This window comes from Oryx dammah, unplaced genomic scaffold, assembly GCF_014754425.2.
Source record: "Oryx dammah isolate SB20612 unplaced genomic scaffold, SCBI_Odam_1.1 HiC_scaffold_17, whole genome shotgun sequence".
Lineage (NCBI taxonomy): Eukaryota > Metazoa > Chordata > Mammalia > Artiodactyla > Bovidae > Oryx > Oryx dammah.
The window spans coordinates 56,673,742-56,698,049 of NW_024070201.1; the positions used below are offsets into that span (position 1 = coordinate 56,673,742).

Here is a 24,308-nt window from a genome sequence, read left to right on the forward strand (position 1 = left end):
CTGTGTCTTTTTTGCTGTCCTGCATACAGGGTCATCATTGCCATCTTTCTAAATTCCATATATATGTGTTAGTATACTGTATTGGTGTTTTTCTTTCTGGCTTACTTCACTCTGTATAATCGGCTCCAGTTTCATCCATCTCATCAGAACTGATTCAAATGTATTCTTTTTAATGGCTGAGTAATACTCCATTGTGTATATGTACCACAGCTTTCTTATCCATTCATCTACTGATGGACATCTAGGTTGTTTCCATGTCCTGGCTATTATAAACAGTGCTGCGATGAACATTGGGGTACATGTGTCTCTTTCAATTCTAGTTTCCTCAGTGTGTATGCCCAGCAGTGGGATTGCTGGGTCATAAGGCAGTTCTATTTGCAATTTTTTAAGGAATCTCCACACTGTTCTCCATAATGGCTGTACTAGTTTGCATTCCCACCAACAGTGTAGTAGGGTTCCCTTCTCTCCACACCCTCTCCAGCATTTATTGCTTGCAGATTTTTGGATCGCAGACATTCTGACTAGTGTGAAGTGGTACCTCATTGTGGTTTTGATTTGCATTTCTCTAATAATGAGTGATGTTGAGCATCTTTTCATGTGTTTGTTAGCCATCCATATATCTTCTTTGGAGAAATGTCTATTTAGTTCTTTGGCCCATTTTTTGATTGGTCGTTTATTTTTCTGGAACTGAGCTGCTTGTTTTAAGAAATAAACCATCTCCACAGTGATTTATATACACTTGTATATATGCCTTTCTATATTGTGTGCTCTTGTTCATTTGTATGTTCCTATATCCAGTACCTGGTAGATAATCCTTATTCAACAAGTATTTGTTGAGTACTGAATCTGCTGACCTATAGCTATGAAGAGATGGCAAACATTAAAAATAACTAAAGCATTTTAATTAAAAAAAAATCAGACAAACTAGGAAGATTTATGGGCCATGACAAGGTTAAAATGGTGAAGAATTTGAGATCTGAAATAGCACTAAATAGAAGCTTGAGAGGTTACACTGTGGTGGTGAAGAACATGAGCCAGACTGGACTGACTTTACACTCTAATTCCACCATTTACTAGCTAAATGCCTTGGGTCACTGGCTTCATTCTCTGCTCCTGTTTCTTCATCTGTAAAGTGTGTGTTATAATGTCCCTAGCTCATAGGGTTATCATAAGGATGAAATGATTTAATAAGTATAAAGCAGTTAGCCCAGGGTCTAGTACATGGAAAGCATTTCACAAATGTTTGCTCTTACCATTGCCCAAATAGGAACTATACTTTTATCCATTGGTTTAGCTCCTTCCAACTTCCTTGCTTGAGGGTTGCCTAATGAAGTGATTAAAGCAGCCAAGGGCCCTGCTCTTTGCCTACAGACCAATAAAATTTAACGACTGGAAAACAAGTAGCACACTGGGATTTCATGGGTTAATACTGATACTCATGTTAGAAGGGCTTGGATCTACCGTAATCAAACCATCACCACCACCACCACCACCACCCCCCCAAAAAAAAACAAGTTGTATTTTACTCTTCTTATTATGGATGTTATCACCTGGGTATGCCCCACAAATGCACATACAAAATGAATGATTAAAGTATATGATGAAGTGAACCCTGAAATGAACTTTAAGTATATGTGTGCTATTCTTGGCATCTTCTTAAGAAATGTTTGTTTTCTTCCGTTCTTTACATTGTTCTGCTTGTGAGTCTGCTCTGTATGAACAGAGTTCTCTGCATATTCCTCTGCTAGCTCACTGTACTCTCAGATTTCACTACAGGGCTTCTGATAATGGACTGATGATGGCCTAAGTATGCAGCATAGGTGACTTAACATTAAGTTGCCTTTGTTGCTGATCCTGACTTGATGCCTCAGTTTTAGTGACTGAGCCAGTTCTAATAAATTACATTGCTAACTATTCTTTCAAGCCTGAATCTCTTTCCATGTCCATGTCTAAGATCTCAGTTCCTTCATTGGTAAATGATGTGTTCTTCTAGGAAAAATCTAGGTCCACTTTTATAATGTATGGGGTAATCTATCCTTGGCTTCCCAGGTGGCTCACTGGTAAAGAATCTGCCTGACAACAGGAGATGCAAGTTTGATCCCTGGGTCGGGAAGATCCCCTGGAGATGGAAATGACAACCCACTCCATTATTCTTGCCTGGGAAATCCCATGGACAGAGAAGCCTGGCAGGCTATAATCTATGGGGTCACAAAAGAACTGGGCACAACTTAGCTACTAAGCAACAACACAACAGATCTATCCTTAACTCCTATCATTAGACTATGCAGTTAGAGGAATGATGAAGTTCCATGTTCAATTTTAAATCAAATACAGAATGTGTAGTAGCTACTCTTAAATCACCAGCCTCAGTATGTACTAGAGTCCTTTATAATAAGACAGACCCAGAGTTGTAATCTAAGTACAGATGACTTGCCAGAGTCAAGATTGCCAAGATTTATCATAGTCAAAGCCTCAAAAATGGCTTCCAGCAACCAGGGTATTATTGACACACTATTGCTAAGTGCCTTTATTTTCTTGAGGTTGGACTGTAGAATCATTCTCATGTAACATGTGCTTTGAGTTACAAGGAACACTGTATTTACATCCTAGGGATCCTAAAGTAATGACAAATGATGACAATGATTTAAACAAATTCTGTATTTGTAGTTATGGCTAAATGTACTGGTTTCGCTCTGCTTTTGTGAATATTGTAATCCTCTCTGGCCAGTTCACATTTTTTTTGTTACTTGTAATATAACACTTGTAAAATACATATGCAGAAATACTAAGAACCCAAAATTTGAATAGAAGAAGAGGGAGGAAGGGAAGGAAGAGAGAGGACCTGAGAAAGTGGGGGAGGGAGAAAGGAAAGAAAAAAGTGAGCATGGAGTTGTTTATCCAGGAAAATTAACCTCATTATTGTTGCATATGTGAAATAATGCCCCAGGGTCTGAAGTTAAGATTAAGTTTTCAACAGTTGGTTGGTAAACTTTTAGATGACTTCTTCACTCTGAGAATAATCCAACTCTAGAAACATAATTGATTGAGCATCAGAAAACTCTGCCTTAAACACATGATTTCCTTTGTGGCGTTGCCTCATGGTACATTATCTTACCCACATGATATTTTTATACTTGTATATGATTATGGTGAGAATTATATTTTTCTTACTTACTCTTTGTCAAGCCTAAAATTATCAGAATGTTAGTGCTAAACACTTATGTTTGACGGCATCCAAGAATGCAAACATCTCCTATAAGATGTTATTTAAAAATATATGTATATATTAGCTTTAAGTAGGCTAGGGCTATACTTTAGTCTACTTTGCCAACAAAGGTCTGTATAGTCAAAGCTATGGTTTTTCCATTAGTCATGTTTGGATGTGAGAGTTGGACCATAAAGAAGGCTGAGCACTGAAAAATTGATGCTTTTGAACTGTGGTGTTGGAGAAGACTCTTGAGAGTCCCTTGGACTGCAAGGAGATTAAACCAGTCACTCCTAAAGAAATCAATCCTGGATATTCATTGGAAGGACTGATCCTGAAGATGAAGTTCCAATAGTTTGCCCACCTGATGCAAAAAACTGACTCATTTGAAAAGACCCCAATGCTGGGAAAGTTTGAAGGCAGGAAAAACAGGATGACAGAGGATGAGATGGTTGAATGGCATCACTGACTCAATGGAGCTGAGTTTGAGCAAGCTCTGGGAGATGGTGAAGGACAGGGAAGCCTGATGTGCTGCAGTCATGGGGCCCTAGAGTCAGACATGACTGAGCAACTAAGCAACAGGGCTCTAATGCCTAAGGAATTAAGACTTGGCAGTAGTGATTTGTTTGAGGCTTTTGCTGCAGTGTAAAGAAGATTCCTGTCGTTCAGGATAATAACTTGATCCTAAAGGCTGTAGAAAATATGTAGGTTAGAAATTGTACTAGATCTACAATAATTAACAAAACAAAATCACACAGTACAATATGGAGGAAACAGACTTAGTAGTCACTTATAACAGTTTTAGATAGTATAAGTCAACAGTGTGAAACAAATTCTAAAATCATTTTGATCTTGAGCTGTGTTAATATCATAACTAGAACAAAAGAGGCAAGAATTTATTTCATGCTGATCATTATGGAGTTCAGATTGAGGAACATGGTCAACTGGGACACGTTTAGAAATGAGTAGCTAGCGTGGTCAGAGAAGGCGATGGCATCCCACTCCAGTACTCTTGCCTGGAAAATCCCATGGATGGAGGAGCCTGGTGGGCTTCAGTCCATGGGGTCACTAAGAGTCGGACATGACTGAGCAACTTCACTTTCCCTTTTCACTTTCATGCATTGGAAAAGGAAATGGCAACCCACTCCAATGTTCTTGCCTGGAGAATCCCAGGGACGGGGGAGCCTGGTGGGTTGCCATCTCTGGGGTCGCACAGAGTCAGACACAACTGAAGCAACTTAGCAGCAGCAGCTAGCATGGTAAAAGACTTTTTGTATGGAAAATAGCAGAAGACACGAGGTGTATGATGTAGAGAAATGAGCACCTGAGGAGCATGATAGCTATGATGGTTATGATGTTTTCCATTGCAAGTAAAAGAAAAATCAAACTGGTTTTAAATAACAAAAGTAATTTATGAGCTAACTCGAAAGTTCAGAGACAAGTTAGATTTTAGGTGAGGTCAGTCTAATGGCCTGTTTAATCTTTCTCTCTGCTTTATAGAGTTTTGCCAAATTGGCTTCAACCCTCTCTATATCTTGAGTCAAGATATCTGCTGTCAATGATCAGGGCTATGTGCTTTTTCATATTAAGTGAGAGTCTGAAAAAAACATATTTCTTCCCATAGCTCATTGGAAAAAAAAAGAATTTTCTTCCCTCAAATCCCTGGGAAATATCTCTTGTACCTTACTGGCCAGAGTTGTGACACATGCCAATCTTAGAATAAATTATAGGGGCCATAGGGTCATGTGTGCCAATTAGCATATCAGGAGAAAGAAACCAGTTGGAGATACACACGCACGCACACACACACACATACACACACACACACACACACACACACACCTCAAGGAATTGACTGGCATTATGGGGAAATGGTAGGGTAGGCCAACAGACTAGAAACTCTGACGAGGGATAATACTAAAGTCTTGTGACTAAATTTCTTTTTCCTCTGGAAACCTCATTTTTTGCTCTCAAGGATTTTCATCTGATTGGATGATGCATACCTACATTACAGAAAGTAATATCCTTTATTCTGTCCATGAGATTTCCCAGGTAAGAATATTGGAGTGGGTTGCCATGCCCTCCTCCAGGGGATCTTTCAGACCCAGGGATTGAACCCACATCTGCTTCTCCTGCATTGGAGGCAGATTCTTTACCACTGAGCCACCAAGGAAGCCCATCCTTTACTTAGATGGAACTGATTTTAATGGTAGCCACATCTAAAGAAACCTGCACAGCGATACATCAATCAGTGTTTTATTAAATCATCAGGTACTTTTGCCAAGCCAAGTTGACATATAAACCAGCATCAATATGATCAGTCTCTCCGAAAATACACAGCACCTCAAAAAGAATTTTGAGGTCCCGTTGGAACAGAGAGTCTTCCCTAGTGGCTCAGATGGTAAGCATCTATCTGCCTACAGTGCAGGAGACCCAGGTTCGATCCCTGGGTTGGAAAGATTCCTTGAAGAAAAGAATGGCAAACCACTCCAGGATTCTTGTCTGGAGAATTCCATGGACAGGAGTCTGAGAGGCACAGTCCATGGGGTTGCAAAGAATCAAACATGACTGAGAGACTCACACTTTGATTTTCTGTAACAGAGAGACTGGCAACTAAGAGGCAGCCAACAAATATCACTACAGTAGCTAACAATAGATGTGTAAGAGGCTGCCATGGTTTTTAATTGTTTTCCATGGGCTGATACCTGGGACAAAAGTTATAGAAATAGTGAGGCAGCAGCTGTCAACTTAACTAAAAAACAACTGACCAAAACAAAAAAACAAACAGTAGTGAGTTTTTATTACTGGGAATGTTCAAACACAGGCTAAGTGACCATGATGTAAGCCATAAAGTTCAAACCAAGAATACACCCAGATATATTCTTGACATCTGGGACAAACTGGAAGAACTGTGAATAGCCTAACCCCAAGTTCTCTACCCCACTGTGCTTCCACTGAGAAGGCTCCTAACCAAACAACACTCCTTGTCAAAGGGATCAGGCATAATACCTGCTTATCCCTGATTAGCAGGTTTCGGTTCCCTTCCAGCCCATGGGATTATTCACACAAGCCAACACATTCATTTGTGGGCATGTGGCACCCCACTCTCTTGATACTATAAAATCTGCTTCCCAAAGCCTCTGTGAGGCCACTCTGTTCCAGAATGCAGCACCTGTGTAGCCTGTCCTCCTCCCCTGAGCTGTGAATGGATGTGATTAATAAACTGTCAATCTCATCTGTCCACTGTTGAGTGTCAAGTGTTCACTTGACCATTTTCATAATCTTAGAATGGAAATCCCTTCCTCACCAATGGGATGAATGAAAAATGATTAAAAGAGTCTCCTCCCTACTCTGCCCCCCAGCAGTGATGGTGGAAAGGGAAAAGATTGAAACATCAGTTAAATAATTGGAATAAGTGATTTGTGAGTTGCCGTCCAATCCCAAGATTCTACTATTTCTGTTTTCGATGCTAGTATTAGCATTATTTTTATATTTTCCAAATACAGACATAGCAGTTTGTCTGTCTCTCTTCTCTTAGCACCCATTGGGTTGTTTTGTAAATTATTTATACATCTTTTCCTGTCAACTCAAAGCTCAGAAAGCCATGCTTTATGAAAAATATTGTCAATGAGCTGTGAAATTCTCCTTAAACAACATCACTTATAAGTAAATCTAATAAATATGAATTCCCAACACTGTTGAATTCCACACTTACTCCACACACCTGTAGGTGGAAGAATGAGGTCTTGGGAGTGTTGACCATTTCTTTTTTTTCCCTTCTCTTTCCCCTTCCAAAATGTGTGCCAGTTGCCCTTGGGCTTCTGAAGAACCCTGAAGGCAGCATCTCAGTTTGTGTAGGAAGGAGAATTAATATAGTTGTAAGGTGATCCCAGCTCCTTGGCTGTGTGTTGATTCTGAATGTTCCATTCACTTCAAAATCCCTGCTGAGAGCTAAAAGATAATTTCTGCAAGAAGGCATTTATTTTAGCCATAGTTTCAGTCTTCAAGTGTGCAGCTGCATAGCTCCTCTATCCTGAATTATGTGAAGAATATGGAGAAAGTTAAGATGGTTGTCTTGAAGATGTTTGACCTTTCTTCTGTTTTATTACATACTATATTTAAATTTATTTACTAGGATAAATTAATTTTTTTCCAGCTTTATTGAGATAGTAATTATACAGTGACACATAACACAGTATATAGTGACATTTAACACTTTACAAGTTTAGAGTGTCCAGCACAATGGTTTGATTTATATATATTATGAAATGATTTCCACATTGTTTAGCTAACACCCATCATCTCATATAAATACAAGAGAAATACACATAAATACAACTTTCCTAAATACTACACATAAATAGTATTTCATAAATACTACACATAAATAAGTATTAACTATCGTCATCATGTTGTCCATTACATCTCTAGTACTTATTTATCCTTAAATTTGTACCTTTTGACCACCTTCCCATTTCCTCACCCACCACCTCTAGAAACCACAAGTCTGCTCTCTTTGTTTTTTTACGAGCATAGTTCCCCTTCACTCTCCCTCCCTCCTTCTCTCTCTCAAGATTTCACATATAAATGAGATCATAGAGTGTTTGTCTTTCTCTGACTTTGCATAATGCTGCGATCCATCTTTTTGTCACAAATGGCAAGATTTTCTTTTTTATGGCTGAAGAATAATATATGTATACATATATATGTGTGTAGATATATAAATACATACATATGCATCTCAAGTTTTCTATCCATTCTCCCTTTGATGGACACTTAGGTTGTTTTAATGTCTTGACTATTGTAAATAATACTGTGATGAATATGAAGGTGTGCTGATATCAGTCCAACATAGTGTTTTTATTTCTTTTGGATATATTCCCAGAAATGGAATTGCTAGATAATATGGTAGTTCTATTTTTAATCTTTCAAGGAACCTCCATACTGTTTTTCATAGTCCCTGTACCAGTTTCCACTCCCACAAACACTGCACAAGGGTTTGTTCCTTTGATGGAATGGCATATGTTTCCCAGCCCATAGGTTTAAGAACCTTTTTTTTTGTTGTTGTTGTTTTTTAAGAAAAAAATAAAAGGACTGGTCTGACAAGGGAATTTTTCTAATTCATTATCTTTTCTACCTTCACACAGGTGTAAATAAATTGTGTTCATTAGCAGGAATAAAATTATGTTAACCCACCTCTGATGATACCAAAGATACAGTTTCCTTATCCAAATGTCTTTATATAGTGCAAAGCATGTGACTGGCAGTTAGTAAATATATATTGGTTTAATAAGCTAATAATAGAGTGTGCACCCTTTTATTGATCCTGGGCCTTAAGGAAGACTTTAGTATAACAGAAGTGTTTTTTCCATCTCCTGGTCTTATTCCCAGTAAACAGATCCAAGCCATCCTAGGCCAGTTCAGCCAGGCAGAAGCCTTGCTAATGAAAGCTGGAGTACAGCCAGGGACTTTGGATGGAGTTCTTTTGGATCTGGGGTGTTCCTCCATGCAACTTGATACCCCTGAAAGAGGTTTTTCCCTTCGGAAGGATGGCCCCTTGGACATGAGAATGGATGGTGACAGGTGAGTATTGATAAAGCATTTTTCTCCTCACAGCAAAAAATCAATTTCTCAAAAAACATTCTGAATTTAATTTCCTTTTAAGACTGTAGAATTCCCATTACACACCCACACCTAACACCATCCATACATAATAAATCAGTTTTGTTTGCTACTCATTATAGTCTTTAGTCTTTCACTAGATTTGGGATTCTAAAAGAAAAATCATTGCTGTCTTTAGACAAAATAGAGAAGAGGATAACTTTTGTATTGATTTTCTTTTTTACAGATACAATATGATCTTTTAGTCTTCTAATATTGATAAATCTGATATAGAAACAATGGTTGCATTTTGATGCAGACCCAACTATGCCTTTTGTGAAAAGTAAAAGGGACTATACTTAATCCATATTCTTTTGAATACTGCATAAAAGGCAAGATTCCAGAGGTCAGCAATTGTGTGTTTTGTCCTGTTTCTTGTACAGTCACAAAGATTTCAGCCTTCTCTGGAGAATCTAAAATATATGGTACTGAATCAGACATAGTGCTATGTGTAAGACAGCTTTCGATTTCTTCTTCATTCCTCACCACCTTGGAATTGCATTTCTTTTCCATCATTTAAATAGGTAATATATACTAAATAACCACAAAGAGGGTCACATTCTAGGAAAGCATAGGATAACTTCTTTTAAATCTAAATAATTATAAAAGCTTAGATTAGCACTTGTCTCTGTGCCCATCTCTGGCCCAGGAAATGAATAGCCTGCATCTACAAAACAAGGTTTAAACATTTTTTTTTTCTCATTTTATGCAACCCCACCACCAAATTATGTATCATGGTCCATATATTTGCGAAGCTTACTTTCTAAAAAGAACAGTAGACTTTCTCATATCTAAATTTGTAAACTATTAAGTTACTAATCTGCAGTCCTAGACCTGCACAAACATTTGTACTGAAACATAGATTTTTCAACATTTTTTCCAGTCTGTCAGAAGGACCTATATATGAGAAGTTTAGTGTCCAATTTAAGTCAACAATGTAATATTGAGTTGACTTTGACTTTTCCCCCCACAGACTTCTTCATCTCCTGGAAATTATTCACACATAGACTACATAGACTGTTGCCCATGTTTTGCTATGACCTGCTAACTTAGAGTGTGACCCACACTTGTTGGAACCTTTTTGTTCTGCACCTTATACCCTCTTTTGCACAAATTGGTGTTCATGGAATGAAGAATGTGATCATAAAAGAAAATAATAAAAATCCTTTAAAGACCAGTGACTAATAGGAAAGGTCAAATATCTTCTCATGTTTGGAGATTGAGGTTGTTGGGCAGAGGTAATAAAATGTCAAGCAAATTTCTGCTGTTCCTGTGTCTTGCTAAGAATGCCTTCTAAAATACAATGAACAAAGCTTTGAGTTAGTAGTAGTAAATCCCCATATTGTTAATGTAAAATCATCCTCCAACTGTAGTCTGTGAATCGAGAGTTTCTGAGGTTCTCCCCTAAGAACATGAAAATAAGCCCTTGAGAATTAAACTCTAAGTCAATATACAATATATAAGAATAGTATTGAGCCAATATATCTTGAAAAGCAGGATGGCTTCCAGGTAGATAGCATAGACTAATCAGATATGTTAACAGATCTGAAGGAATTACATGGCATTCAGAAAAGAGAAATTGGTTCACATGACTTCATAGAAAAAGGAAAGTTAGAGATGAAAATATGTTTAATGCTAATCTAAGTGGTATTATGGGAAGAGGGAGTCCAAGCCAATAAATCTGGCCAGTCAAATCCTGAAAGCAAAGCTGATATTTCCCTGCGCTGAAGATGGATACAAGAGGCTTTCCTAACCTGTTGCTATTTAACACTGGAATGTTATAGCATAGTTTATTCTGTACTATCCCAAATTCAGCAATAGCTTTCAGATTATCATATATAGAAGAAAGAAGTTCTGAGCTACAAGGACTTGTGGGTCTAGCTCTGCTGTCAGTTGGATTCTTCACTAGAAGGTAATGACTAGGTTGCTACTTACATTACTATTTTCTTTCTCTCCTAAGTGTAGTAATTTGTAAGCAGTTGATCCCAGGAGGAATGACAAGATCTCATAACTTTCCATTTGGAGGGAAAGATTTTGTATCTTTCTTCTCTACTATTTGAATGCCTATTCTCACAGTAAAGGATGCACCTGCAAGGCGGAAGACGCAGGTTTTGAGAGTCTTACAGGCAGGATGGCTAGGGATCCCCAGGCGGAGGAAATAGACTGCAAGTGTCATAGACTGCACGTTTTCTTTCTCTCTCAAGAAGCAGGAGGAAACAAACTACAAGTGTCAGACATTTTTCCCCCCTTCTCTATACAAAATTTAAAGATTTCTTTTAAACTTCTGTGTTGCCACTACCTGTTTCCACCTGAACTTAACTTTTCTCAAACCTTGAGGTAACCAATGCATTTTTCTTATGGAAATATTTTTCTTAAGCTATGTAATGAACTATGTATTTGCTTGGAAATCTGCCTTTCTTCAAGATTCATGTCAATTGTTTTATGGCCCAGGATGACTCACCTTGTGCCAGTGCTATCTCAAAATGCATGTTGTGGATGAGGGGCCTGGTGCCACTCTCAGTTTTGAGGCATTTCCTTTCTCTAATTAGCAGCTTGCTAATATCTGTGGTGTTGGAGAAGACTCTTGAGAGTCCCTTGGACTGCAGGGAGATCCAACCAGTCCATCCTAAAGGAGATCAGTCCTGGGTGTTCATTGGAAGGACTGATGCTGAAGCTGAAACTCCAATACTTTGGCCACCTCATGTGAAGAGTTGACTCATTGGAAAAGACCCTGATGCTGGGAGGGATTAGGGGCAGGAGGAGAAGGGGACGACAGAGGATGAGATGGCTGGATGGCATCACGGACTCGATGGACATGAGTTTGAGTGAACTCCGGGAGTTGGTGATGGACAGGGAGGCCTGGCGTGCTGTGATTCATGGAGTCGCAAAGAGTTGGACACGACTGAGCGACTGAACTGAACTGAACTGAATAGGTATATCACTTCTTGCTATAGACTGGGAAGGGGGCACTGTTTCTGCCCCCTTCTGATGTGTTTGTCAGAAGCTTTCTCTGTGTCTTTTATACTTTAGTAACACTTTATTACACAAAAGCTCTGAACGATCAAGCCTCTTCACTGGCCCCTGATTGAATTCCTCTCCTCCAGAGGCCAAGAATCCTGGCATCACTCACGGCTCATAGCAACAATCTTTCACTTTGATCCTTGGGTTGGCAAGATCCCCTGGGGGAAATGGCAACCCATTCCACTATTCTTGCTAGGAAATTCCATGGACAGAGGAGCCTGGTGGGCTACAGTCCATGGGGTTTCAAAAGAGTTGGGCAGAGTGACTACACAACACAACAACAACATCTGAAAACTCCTAGCAGGCTGTCAGTTTTCCAGAATATTGTCCCTTTTGCCCCATTTGCCCTATGGAAACTTCTACACCACTATTCAGTGTTATCATGACAATAAAATAAAATCACTGAATTTGAGCAAAATGCTCTTTTAATTTTCTTATTCAAAAATAGAAGGTTAAAGAAAAAAAAAAAAACTACTAGGTATATCCATACTAATCATAGGATTCTGCTGGAAGAACTGAACATATGTTCTATGGTAGAACTGGATATACCCTGTGAGTCTAAATTTATCATCACAAAAAAGATTCATTCTGACACTTGGTGGTTTGGGCAGTTGAATTAATAGCTAGGTAAAAATCTAACAGGAATTTTTTGGTTGGGCCAAGAATGACGTTTGGAAAATCTAGGAATAGAAAATCTCTAAAGGACAGTGCTGCACTCAATATGCCAGCACATTTGGAAAACTCAGCAGTGGCCACAGGACTGGAAAAGGTCAGTTTTCATTCCAATCCCAAAGAAAGGCAATGCCAAAGAATGCTCAAACTACTGCCCAATTGCACTCATCTCACATGCTAGTAAAGTAATGCTCAAAATTCTCCAAGCCAGGCTTCAGCAATACGTGAACCATGAACTTCCAGATGTTCAAGCTGGTTTTAGAAAAGGCAGAGGAACCAGAGATCAAATGGCCAACATCCGCTGGATCATCAAAAAAAGCAAGAGAGTTCCAGAAAAACATCTATTTCTGCTTTATGCCAAAGCCTTTGACTGTATGGATCACAATAAACTGTGGAAAATTCTGAAAGAGATGAGAATATCAGACCACCTGACCTGCCTCTTGAGAAATCTGCATGCAGGTCAGGAAGCAACAGTTAGAACTGGACATGGAACAACAGACTGGTTCCAAATAGGAAAAGGAGTACATCAAGGCTGTATATTGTCACCCTGCTTATTTAACTTATATGCAGAGTACATGCTGGGCTGGAAGAAGCATAAACTGGAATCAAGATTGCCGGGAGAAATATCAATAACCTGAGATATGCAGATGACACCACCCTTATGGCAGAAAGTGAAGAGGAACTCAAAAGCCTCTTAATGAAAGTGAAAGTGGAGAGTGAAAAAGTTGGCTTAAAGCTCCACATTCAGAAAACGAAGATCATGGCATCTGGTCCCATCACTTCATGGCAAATAGATGGGGGAAACAGAGGAAACAGTGTCATACTTTATTTTTGGGGGCTCCAAAATCACTGCAGATGGTGATTGCAGCCATGAAATTAAAAGACGCTTACTCCTTGGAAGGAAAATTATGACCAACCTAAATAGCATATTCAAAAGCAGAGACATTACTTTGCCAACAAAGGTCTGTCTAATCAAGGCTATGGTTTTTCCAGTGGTCATGTATGGATGTGAAAGTTGGACTGTGAAGAAAGCTGAGTGCCGAAGAACTGATGCTTTTGAACTGTGGTTTTGGAGAAGACTCTTGAGAGTCCCTTGGACTGCAAGGAGATCCAGCCAGTCCGTTCTAAAGGAGATCAGTCCTGGGATATCTTTGGAAGGAATGATGCTAAAGCTGAAACTCGAATACTTTGGCCACCTCATGCGAAGAGTTAACTCATTGGAAAAGACTCTGATGCTGGGAGGGATTGAGGGCAGGAATAGAAGGGGACAACAGAGGATAAGATGGCTGGATGGCATAACTGACTTGATAGACATGAGTTTGAGTAAACTCTGGAAGTTGGAGATGGACAGGGAGGCCTGGCATGCTGCTATTCATGGGGTCGCAAAGATTCGGACACGACTGAGCGACTGAACTGAACTGAAAGGACGGTGACATTGAGTTTCTCTGTGCCAGGCACTATGCTGTCTATTTCTTAAGTGCATGAACCCTTAGTTCTCTGAACAATTCTGTGAGATAAGCATTGTTACTTTCATTTTACAGGTTTGAATTGAGGCTCCAATAGGTTCAAATACATAATATGAGTAGCACAGTTGTGATTCTAATCGAGGTTGATGTGACTCTACAGACTAAATCTTTATCCTTAAAGCCATTATTGAAGGAGCAAAGCATGTTGGATGGAAATAGGCCACCTTATAGGATGTTCATTGATCTGGGGGTACCATGACAGCCAGAAAAAAAGAATAATAGGATCTGGAAAATAAGGTTACACACATGTGCACACAGAGGAGAGAGAGAGATGGAGGTCATGGTGATATAGGGGACAAGCCAAGGACAACAATAATTTTTTTTTCCTAGAGGCACTAGACCTGTTAGCAAGGCTCAGTGTTGTTTTGTTGGTTTTTTTTTTTTGCAGTGTTATATTTATGGATTCAGATATTTGTTGACAACCCCACTATGATTAACAGGTCTTAAAACTACCTTATCTTCATTACTTAAAGTCATTACAGTATGGTACCAACAATCAATCCAACACAGTAACTACAGGAGCAAGAACTGTACTATTAGCAAAGCTGTCTTTTAATAATTAAGATCTCAGCTGACAATTATCATTCCTTGACCCATTTCCCTAAAGTAAAGTATATTGGAATGACCTGACAAAGTGAATATTATTTCTTCTTACTGTAATTTATTCTATTTGACCAGAGGTCAAATTGCTTCATCTCCTCCACCTGAAATTACCATATAGGCCTATTTAGTGTTGTTTAACTATCAGGTTTTACCCCATGGTGACTTTTGTCATGAGTGTGTACGCCACTATTGTTAACATTTTTAAGTAATATATGGTATTACTGTTAGGGTCATTCTGGTTTTTGTGAGGGAAACTGACCAGCAGCATCTTCTTACTTAGACTTTCTCAATTTAATTTGTACCCTCTTATAAGTAGTAGGTTACCTTACATCCTTAGGTTTAGTTAAGTTCCTGAGATACAGACTCATTTAATATCAGTCAGTAAGCCTTGTATCTTCTGTACTGAAATAAAAAATTCAAGCAGTAATTTAAATTTGAACAAACTAAATCTAAAATATTTTCCATTATTTTAGTTTAGGAGAAATTTTCATAAGCAATAATAACTTCTTTCTGAACCAAAGGCTAATAAAGTATTTTAACTTTCTGCTGCCCTGGACCTTATTCAATGTCCTACACAGTCCCACTTCCATAATCATGGGTATTTGAAATGAAAAATCTGTTTCATTTGCGTAAGATTTCAGTCTGTGACTTTAAACACTTCAGAAGCCTTCATAGACTATGTGTGTATGCCTGACTTGATCTCAGTTCTGTGAAGTTTTACCTCTTATCAATGACAACTGACATCAGTGAACTAACTGACCCTTCTTGTGCGTAGGTACCCTGATATGCCCACCGCAGCTGATGTTGTGAACGCATTAGATCAACAGGCACTTGCATCCATCCTGAGAGCATACGGAGAGGAGAAGCATGCCAAGAAAATCGCTTCAGCAATCGTTCAGGCACGCGCCCTCTACCCCATCACTAGAACCCAGCAGCTTGCCAGCATTGTTGCAGGTACCCTCATTAATTCTAAACAGTGTCTGAGAGAAGAAAAAATATATATACATATATGTGTGTATGTGTGTGTATGTATAAATCCCCTGAAGTCCCAGAGGGATTTATCTGTACTTGAAATCATGCAGGGTAGAATCTTGCCTATCCTTCTCTTATGCCAGCTTTTTTTGGTTTTGTAAGCCTCTCCCCTCCAACACCTCTCTCCCACAAACAATTTTTTAAAATATACTGTAGTTTGCTGATTAGTTTAATAATAGAATTTTTTGTTTTTTTGCATGAGGTGATTTATCATTTGTGCCTACCAAGGTGAAATGTGGAATGACAGGAGCAGAAGAATTTCTCGATCCATCACAGTAGTTGATAAGCATCCTGTATAAGATCTGACATTACCTCTCTTAGTTTCACATTTCTGCATTTTAATATTTTGGGCAAAAGGAGAATTGCATCGCCCAACTGCTAAAATAAAATCCAGTGACTCACACATCTATTCTAAACAACCAGCTAACAAAGAGTATGTGATGTATAGGTTATTCCACTTTGTGAATGCTAACTAAATCAGCCTGAGGGGGTTATTGAAACATTTCATCTTTTCTGCTCTTCGCCACTATAAACCTCTTGAACTTAAGTCTAGCTAGGAGGTGCTTTATTATAGCCTTTCTGTTTGAAGCCAAAGTTGTTTCACAGCTGTGTTCCATGATGAAAGTTTTCTAAGGCAAAAATACAACTCCTGCAGTTATTTAACAGAATTCCAGTGGTAAATTCTTCATCTTGTTGGACCATCTGAAATCCTACATCATTTTCATTTACCAAAGGTAATAAGATTTGTTTCAAATGTTCTTAGTAAGTTACTTTAAGTAGCTAAAGAAGGAAAAAAGAGAATACTTATGTAGCTTGTAAAAAGAACCTAGTTTTAGTTGCCTCTATCTTAATATTATCCATAGTTTAAGGAATAAAACAATATAAATTCACCAAGATCAAGATTTAGAGATCCTGTAGCCATTGCTCTATAACATAAGTTAATAAGACTGTTTTACTTAGCTACTAGTCATAAAATATGAAGAGTGGACCAAGTCTTTAATTTTTTGCTATATACCTCAAGGCCCTTCCCTCTTACCATTGAAATTCCTGTAGCAAGTAAGTAAGTAAGTAAAGTAAGTAAAATCTTGCGGGTTATGTGGGCATAAAATATTCCATGATTTTCTCCCTCAAAGCATTTATACTAGCAGATTGACATCGCATTCACCTTATCTTCTGTCCCTTCCCTTCTTCCTACTCCATACACACTAACACATCTATCTCCACCTTATCCTTTCTGTCATTAACTAGCTGTGTTCTCTGTCTTCCATTTTGGAAAGAAAAGCAGTGAGAAGTCACATTATTTTTTATTAAGAAGAAAATCCAAAACTATTGGTGCTGAAAAATGAGGACTCGGGGTTAGAGGGCATCCTAGAGATCATCCAGTCAAAGAACCTTGTATGATAACTGAAGAAACCAAGTCAAGGGATGGTGAGAGGTATCCTCAATGGTACAGCTTAATCAGTGACAACATCAGATCTAGAATTTGAATGGTCATGTATTTGAGGCATCATTGAGAATCTGCCTTTAAGAAATTAAGCTAGCTTTTCTGTCTCAGAACTCTAATCTGTGAGCTTGGGAAAATATCAGTATGGTATTTGATAGAAATTATATGAAGTTGTAGAATAGGAACAATTTAAGTGTTTTCAGAAAAATCATGTTGTGAAAAGCGTATTTTGGCTATGACAAATGATATAAACATGAGAATTTTCATGTATGTATAGGTAAATCTCCATTTTAGTAAATGCCGTTGAAAACTTGAATTCTTTATAATCCATTTTTATGGCTCAAATCAGCCCATATAATACAACTTTATTGATGATGATAGAATTCTTTCAGTCAGTTCAGTGCAGTTGCTCAGTCATGTCCGACTCTGCAACCCCATGAATCACAGCATGCCAGGCCACCCTCTCTATCACCATCACCCGGAGTTCACTCAAACTCACATCCATCGAGTCCGTGATGCCATCCAGCCATCTCATCCTCTGTCATCCCTTTCTCCTCCTGCCCACAATCCCTCCCAACATCAGAGTCTTTTCCAATGAGTCAACTCTTCGCATGAGGTGGCCAAAGTACTGGAGTTTCAGCTTTAGCATCATTCCTTCCAAAGAACACCCAAGACTGATCTCCTTTAGAACGGACTGGTTGGATCTCCTTGCAGTCGAAGGGACTCTCAAGAGTCTTCTCTAACACCACAGTTCAAAAGCGTCAATTCTTTGGCGCTCAGCTTTCTTCACAGTCCAACTCTCACATCCATACATGACTACTGGAAAAACCATAGCCTTGACTAGACGGACCTTTGTTGGCAAAGTGATATCTCTGCTTTTCAATATGCTATCTAGGTTAGTCATAACTTTCCTTCCAAGGAGTAAGCGTCTTTCAATTTCATGGCTGCAATCACCATCTGCAGTGATTTTGGAGCCCCCAAAAATAAAGTCTGACACTGTTTCCACTGTTTCCCCATCTATTTCCCATGTCATGATGGGACCAGATGCCATGATCTTCGTTTTCTGAATGTTGAGCTTTAAGCCAGCTTTTTCACTCTCCTCTTTCACTTTCATCAAGAGGCTCTTTAGTTCCTCTTCACTTTCTGCCATAAGGGTGGTGTCATCTGCATATCTGAGGTTATTGATATTTCTCCCGGCTATCTTGATTCCAGTTTATGCTTCTTCTAGCCCAGCTTTTCTCATGATGTACTCTGCATAGAAGTTAAATAGGCAGGGTGACAATATACAGCCTTGACATACTCCTTTTCCTATTTGGAACCAGTCTCTTGTTCCATGTCCAGTTCTGACTGTTGCTTCCTGACCTGCATATAGGTTTCTCAAGAGGCAGGTCAGGTGGTCTGATATTCCCATCTCTTTCAGAATTTTCCACAGTTTATTGTGATCCACACAGTCAAAGGCTTTGGCATAGTCAATAAAGCAGAAATAGATGTTTTTGTAATTCTTTGGAGAAGGGAAAAACAGAAAAAATTGTTTTCCATTTTGTGCTTATTTATTCAAAAAATATTTTGGGAGAGGCTGCTATATTCCAAGCATTTTACTAAATACCAAAGGTAGAATGAGAAGCAAATCAGAAAGCTTCTATGTTCATGAAACTAACAGGCTAATAAGTGATAGAATAAAAACCTGGTATTAGAAACTTGTATTTATAGTTGTAACACTCTTATTTATTGTAATCTGAAGTTATGATAGTGTGGCTCATAGAAAAAGTTGATTCAGGTGGAGAATTATAGAACATATATATATGTGTGTGTGTGTGTGTTACATAAACCACACCTTACATAACCACAGCTGTGGCATATATTCTGTAAGCTCTAATTTTGCTTTTATTAAAATGAAATAAGAATTTAAAGATACTGCCAACGCAATCTGAATGAGCACATTTTCTTGATTTTCATTATTTTTGTCTTAATAATTACCTCACCCACATCTAATTTGATTGCGTTTGTACATGACTTATATTTATAAGAGAAAAGTTTCCAAAGTCTCCAACTTAGTATTCATGGAAACAGCAGCTGTGTTTCCTTTTGTATTCATATTTCAACCATCCATGTGATATTTCATTAAATAATGTATTGACAGTAGTAAGTGCCCTGGGCTGTAAGCAAACAGATCTGTGGTTCTTTTGGTGGGAACAGGACTGTATGGAACACTGGAGAGTAGAATGCAATTTGTTTAGTAGAGAAAGGATTAATCTTGAAGTCCTTTAGACAGAAGTCTCAAGAGAGCTGCTTCATAAAGGAAATACAGGAAGGAATGGAGAGCCCAAGAAGTTTCCTGTATTAGTTTCATAGTGCTGCTATAACAAAGCAGCACACACTACATGGCTTAAAACAACAGAAAGTTATTCTTTCACAGTTCTGGAAGGCAGAAGTCCCAAACCAAAGTATCAGCAAGGCTCTGGGAAGAGTGTTTCCTTGACTGTTCCTAGTTTCTGGGAGTTGCCAACAGTCCGTGGTGGTCTGTATAGGCCTCACTAAGTCTACAGGCCACACCACCATCACATGGTGTTCTTGTGCATCTGCCTTTGTGTCCAGATTTCCTTTATTATAAGGACGTCAGTCATACACACTCATCTTAACTTGATTGTCTCTGCAAAGTTCTTATTTCCAAATAAAGTCAAATTCACAGGGTTCTGGTGGACATGAACTCTGGGGGACATTGTTCAGCCTAGTACGGTTCCTAAGCAATATCTTTATTTAACAAACCTGTATTTTATCAGGCTATAATATGCAGGATTATATTTGAATGTCTTTTTTGGTTCTTCATAAATTCATGCTAAATATGTTCAATATTATCAAGCACTTTGGGAAATATGCCAGTGTTCCTGACACATAGTAAAACCCATATATGGATGAGAATTTAAATTGCTTCCTTTGCTTTCAAAAAACTAATAATCTATCACAACAAGAAAGACCACCACTCTTCTAATCACAATATACTTAGCGGAATTATATAGTAATTCAAGTGATTAAGCTGTATTTCTAAAAGCTAAAGCCTAGTGCCATTGTACAAATAACTAGTTCGAGTATTTTCCCAATCCTGGGAGTTCAAGAAGACAGATTTGGAGCTTTCAGTTGGAACAGAATACTTACAACTACCATGAATTACTTTGTAAATTACCAAGTCAGTTATTTATAAGATAATTCCAAAAACAACCTGAAGGACTTCACTGATGATACACACTATTTAAAACTCGTAGCCAGGAATTTTCATATAAATAACACATATACAGTTGTTCCCTCCACTAAAGTTCCCTACACCTACCCTTTCCTGTGGCTAATGTCAGCTCTTCCTTTTGAGCTTAGTTGAAATGTCACTTCCTTTAGGAATTTTTTTCCAGTCCTACACAAATTAGTTGAGATTCTCTCCTTTTTGCTCCCATAGCACTGCATTAGCTTGTCATAGCATTTGTGCTGTTCTTATCTCTTGCTTACTATTTATCTTTTCCCCTGGACTTAGACTGTCTAATATAGATGCCACTAGCCACAGATGTCTGTTGAGCTCTTGAAATGTGGTTGCTCTAATTTGAGAAGTGTCATATATGCAAAATACACACAAATTTTGGGGCTTAGTTTGAATAAAGAATTTAACATATCTCAAAAAATTTTATGTGCATTGTATGTTGAAATGGAAACAGTGAATCTCCCATACCAAAACAGTCTAACATTAATACTAAAATACTCAGGTAAATTAGAAAATACACATTGCCCTCCCTTATAATTTTAGGATACTCTGAAAAAAAAATACTCATACAATATTTTTACTAATTAAGAATCTTTAAAGATGAGAAATAGTACATATAAAATTACTCAAGCTCTTCAGGAAAAAGATTTATGCATTTAATTTTGACAAAATGGCCATGGCCTAGATTTTGCAGAATTAATGTATATTCGATTTGTGTAGGCTTAAAAATGGTTTTGGCTCTGGATATCTCTGAATAAAAAAAAGTCTGATTATCTTCCTCAATAAACTGCTCATATTTCATACAGAGCTATTCTTTATTCCATTTCTCTTTCAATTCTCTGGATACATCAAAGGGGAAAAAATGACCATTTAATCTTAACTATTAAATTTAGTTTAATGTAAAGATCTTAGTTCAAGTCCTGGCTCTACAACTTGCTTTCTGTGTAAACTTGAACAGTTCTACACTGCATCTTTCTCATCTTGAAATGGAAGTAAATAATATTTATGGTGAAAGGGAATAATATTTATGATGATGATCATCTTTATCTTTGTTTAGCAAATGTTAATCCTATTAATCATATTTTACTTTAATGAATATTGAAATTCACTTGGAGTTCCCAAGCTCATGCAAAAATCAGAGAAATATACTGATCCCTTTTCAGGTCATTGGGATTTGGATTCAAATTCACAAAATATGTAATTAATCCATTGATTATCAAACATTGACAGAAGGCTTATACTATCAATTTTTCAATGGGAAAAGGGGGGTGGAAAGAAGCTTCTTAGATATGTCTAATCCTTGTTGATTAAACATATAGACATTATTCCCTGGCTAACACTTTGATATAACCTTTATTCTGACTCGTACTGGTTACATGGCCAGAGCTTAATGATTGCTTGTTGAACAAATAAATCAATAAAAAGATGTGTACATTCTCAGCCAAAGTAAAATAAAAAATCAGGAAAAACAATTATAAATTGTTAGCTATTACTGAGAATCAATTGTATTCTGCCCTTCATGTTGAAGAGCAGGGAACCTAAGCATCAAAGTCCTCAGTATCAGTTAAAGCAGCTTCAGGGATAGGTGATACTCCCTAGGACATGGCATCAAAAATCCTCAAGTTCTTTTTCTGTTTCTGTAGTTTATAAGATTTGTGAACTTAAATAAGTCACTTATCTTGTCCGATACTTATTTTCTCATCTGGAAGAGAGGGATAGCTAATTCCTAATATGACCAATAAAGGAGATTATATTTGGGAAGTTCTCTGGGAAAGTTCTCTGTGGTTCAGACGGCAAAGCAGTAATGTGGGAGACCCGGGTTCGATCCCTGGGTCGGGAAGATCCCCTGGAGAAGGAAATGGCAACCCACTCCAGTACTCTTGCCTGGAAAATTCCATGGACAGAGGAGCTTTGTAGGCTACAGTCCATGGGGTCACAAAGAGTCGGACACGACTGAGCAACTTCACTTCACTTCACCTCACTGTGAATTTTAAAGTGTAAATACACTTTTAAGCATTTTATTCTCTTTGTCCAGTACTTGGATGATCCAAAGAGCAAATAAGTGCACTAGTTAGAACCCTGAGTGTGGTCTTCTACCCTGGAATTCCTGTCCACAGGCAAATCACAGTGTGATTTCAAGCTGTTTTTTCTTTAGAGGTTACATGAGAGGGTACATGAGTTTTATAAAGAATAGTCATTCTTTTCTCCATTGGAACATGTAAGGTGTATCTTTCCACAGTAGCATTGGTGGCTTAGGCCTCAACTTGCCTTTGAAATCACTACCTTTTCCCAGCAAAATTTTGTTAATTCAGAGAGAAATTTTAAAAGTAAAAAATAAATGAAGCATTCAGTAAGAAAGGCATTGCCATCAAATTTTAGTGGAACATAAACTGTTTCCTGATGAAGCTAATCAGACTGGTTTGCCATTCCTTTATTGTTTTAATAGCCTACATGTTGCTTCCTCCTTCTTTCCCCAAAAGCACTCTTTTTAGTAATATTGCTATAATAAGAAATAAACAAAGATGTCCAAGAGTTCAATTATGATGCTAGTAAAAAATGGTATGGTCAAACCTACAGTCGAATTTGGATGGTTTGCCAGTGAGTTATAGTTGTCTTTGCTACTGCCTATGATAATGCATTTATTCTTCTGTCATTTTAAATTTCTTGAGTTCAATCTGTTATACCCTGTGTGTATTGGTATGGTAACTTCATGCCAACTAAATTATCAAATGACATTTCATAAGTAAACTTATTTCTTATTTTAATAAGTAATCTTTCCCAGAGACATTCTGTACAAGAAGTTCAACTCAGAAGAGAATGAAATGAAATGTGGGGAAAAAAAAAAAGAAAGGGAAACCTGAAAATCTTCCTTCTAAAAAATCTGCTTATGCTCAGTTTGAAGTACCAAATAGGATGTAGGAAATGCTAATCCCAAGTGACTGTGACCTAATCCTAATTTAATAATGCTGCTGCTGCTGCTGCTAAGTCACTTCAGTCTTGCCTAACTCTGTGCTGCCCCATAGATGGCAGCCCACCAGGCTCCGCTGTCCCTGGGATCCTCCAGGCAAGAACACTTGTGTGGGTTGCCATTTCCTTCTCTAATGCATGAAAGTGAAGTCACTCAGTCGTGTCCAACTCTTCGAGACCCCATGGACTGCAGCCTACCAGGCTTCTCCGTCCATGGGATTCTCTAGGCAAGAGTACTGGAGTGGGGTGCCATTGCTTTCTCCAATAATAATGCTAGCTAACACTTTTTGAACTAATACTAGGCACTATCCTAAATTATTTTCAATTATTAACTCAGTCCTCATGACTACCCATAAGGCAAGTACTATTTTTATCCCCATTTTACAGATGAGGAACTAAAAACACAAAGAGGCTAGATAGCTTATCTCTTGTCAAGTGGAGCTGGAATTGAAAGCTAGTAATCTCTCTCTGGGGGCTTCCCAGGTAGCTCTAGCAGTAAAGAACCCATCTGCCAGTGCAAGAGATATAAAAAGATGAAGGTTCTATCCCTGGGTTGGGAAGATTCTCTGGAGGAAGAAATGGCACACCACTCTAATATTCTTGCCTAAAACCATCCCATGGAGAAAGGAGCCTGGTGGGCTACAGTTCATCAGGTCTCTAAGAGTCAGACGTGGCTGAGCACAGGCACACAGACAATTTCACTCTATACCCTGTACTCTTATGTACAGCACTACTACAAATCCCTTTCTTATGATAGGGCACAGCATGAATTTTCAGTGGAGAACACTGATAGCTCAATCTTCCAGGATCTCATATACTCATATAGGAAATAGTCATATAAGGAACTCAATCTGTCACCCTATAATAAATGATATGGATAACAGAGTCAAAAACAAAAGGGTATGGAAATACAGAGAAGGGAGCAACTGATTG

At 38.2% G+C, this 24,308-nt stretch overlaps 1 protein-coding gene across 1 annotated transcript in view; it reads left to right on the plus strand.

The window, feature by feature from the left end:
* The window catches only part of METTL15 (methyltransferase like 15), a 224,790-nt gene that overhangs the window by 170,696 nt on the left and 29,786 nt on the right, over nucleotides 1–24,308 (plus strand). The window contains exons 4-5 of the mRNA XM_040257759.1: nucleotides 8,597–8,788; nucleotides 15,464–15,642. Of these exons, the coding sequence (XP_040113693.1) occupies nucleotides 8,597–8,788; nucleotides 15,464–15,642 (371 nt within the window). The remainder of the gene's footprint in view (nucleotides 1–8,596; nucleotides 8,789–15,463; nucleotides 15,643–24,308) is intronic.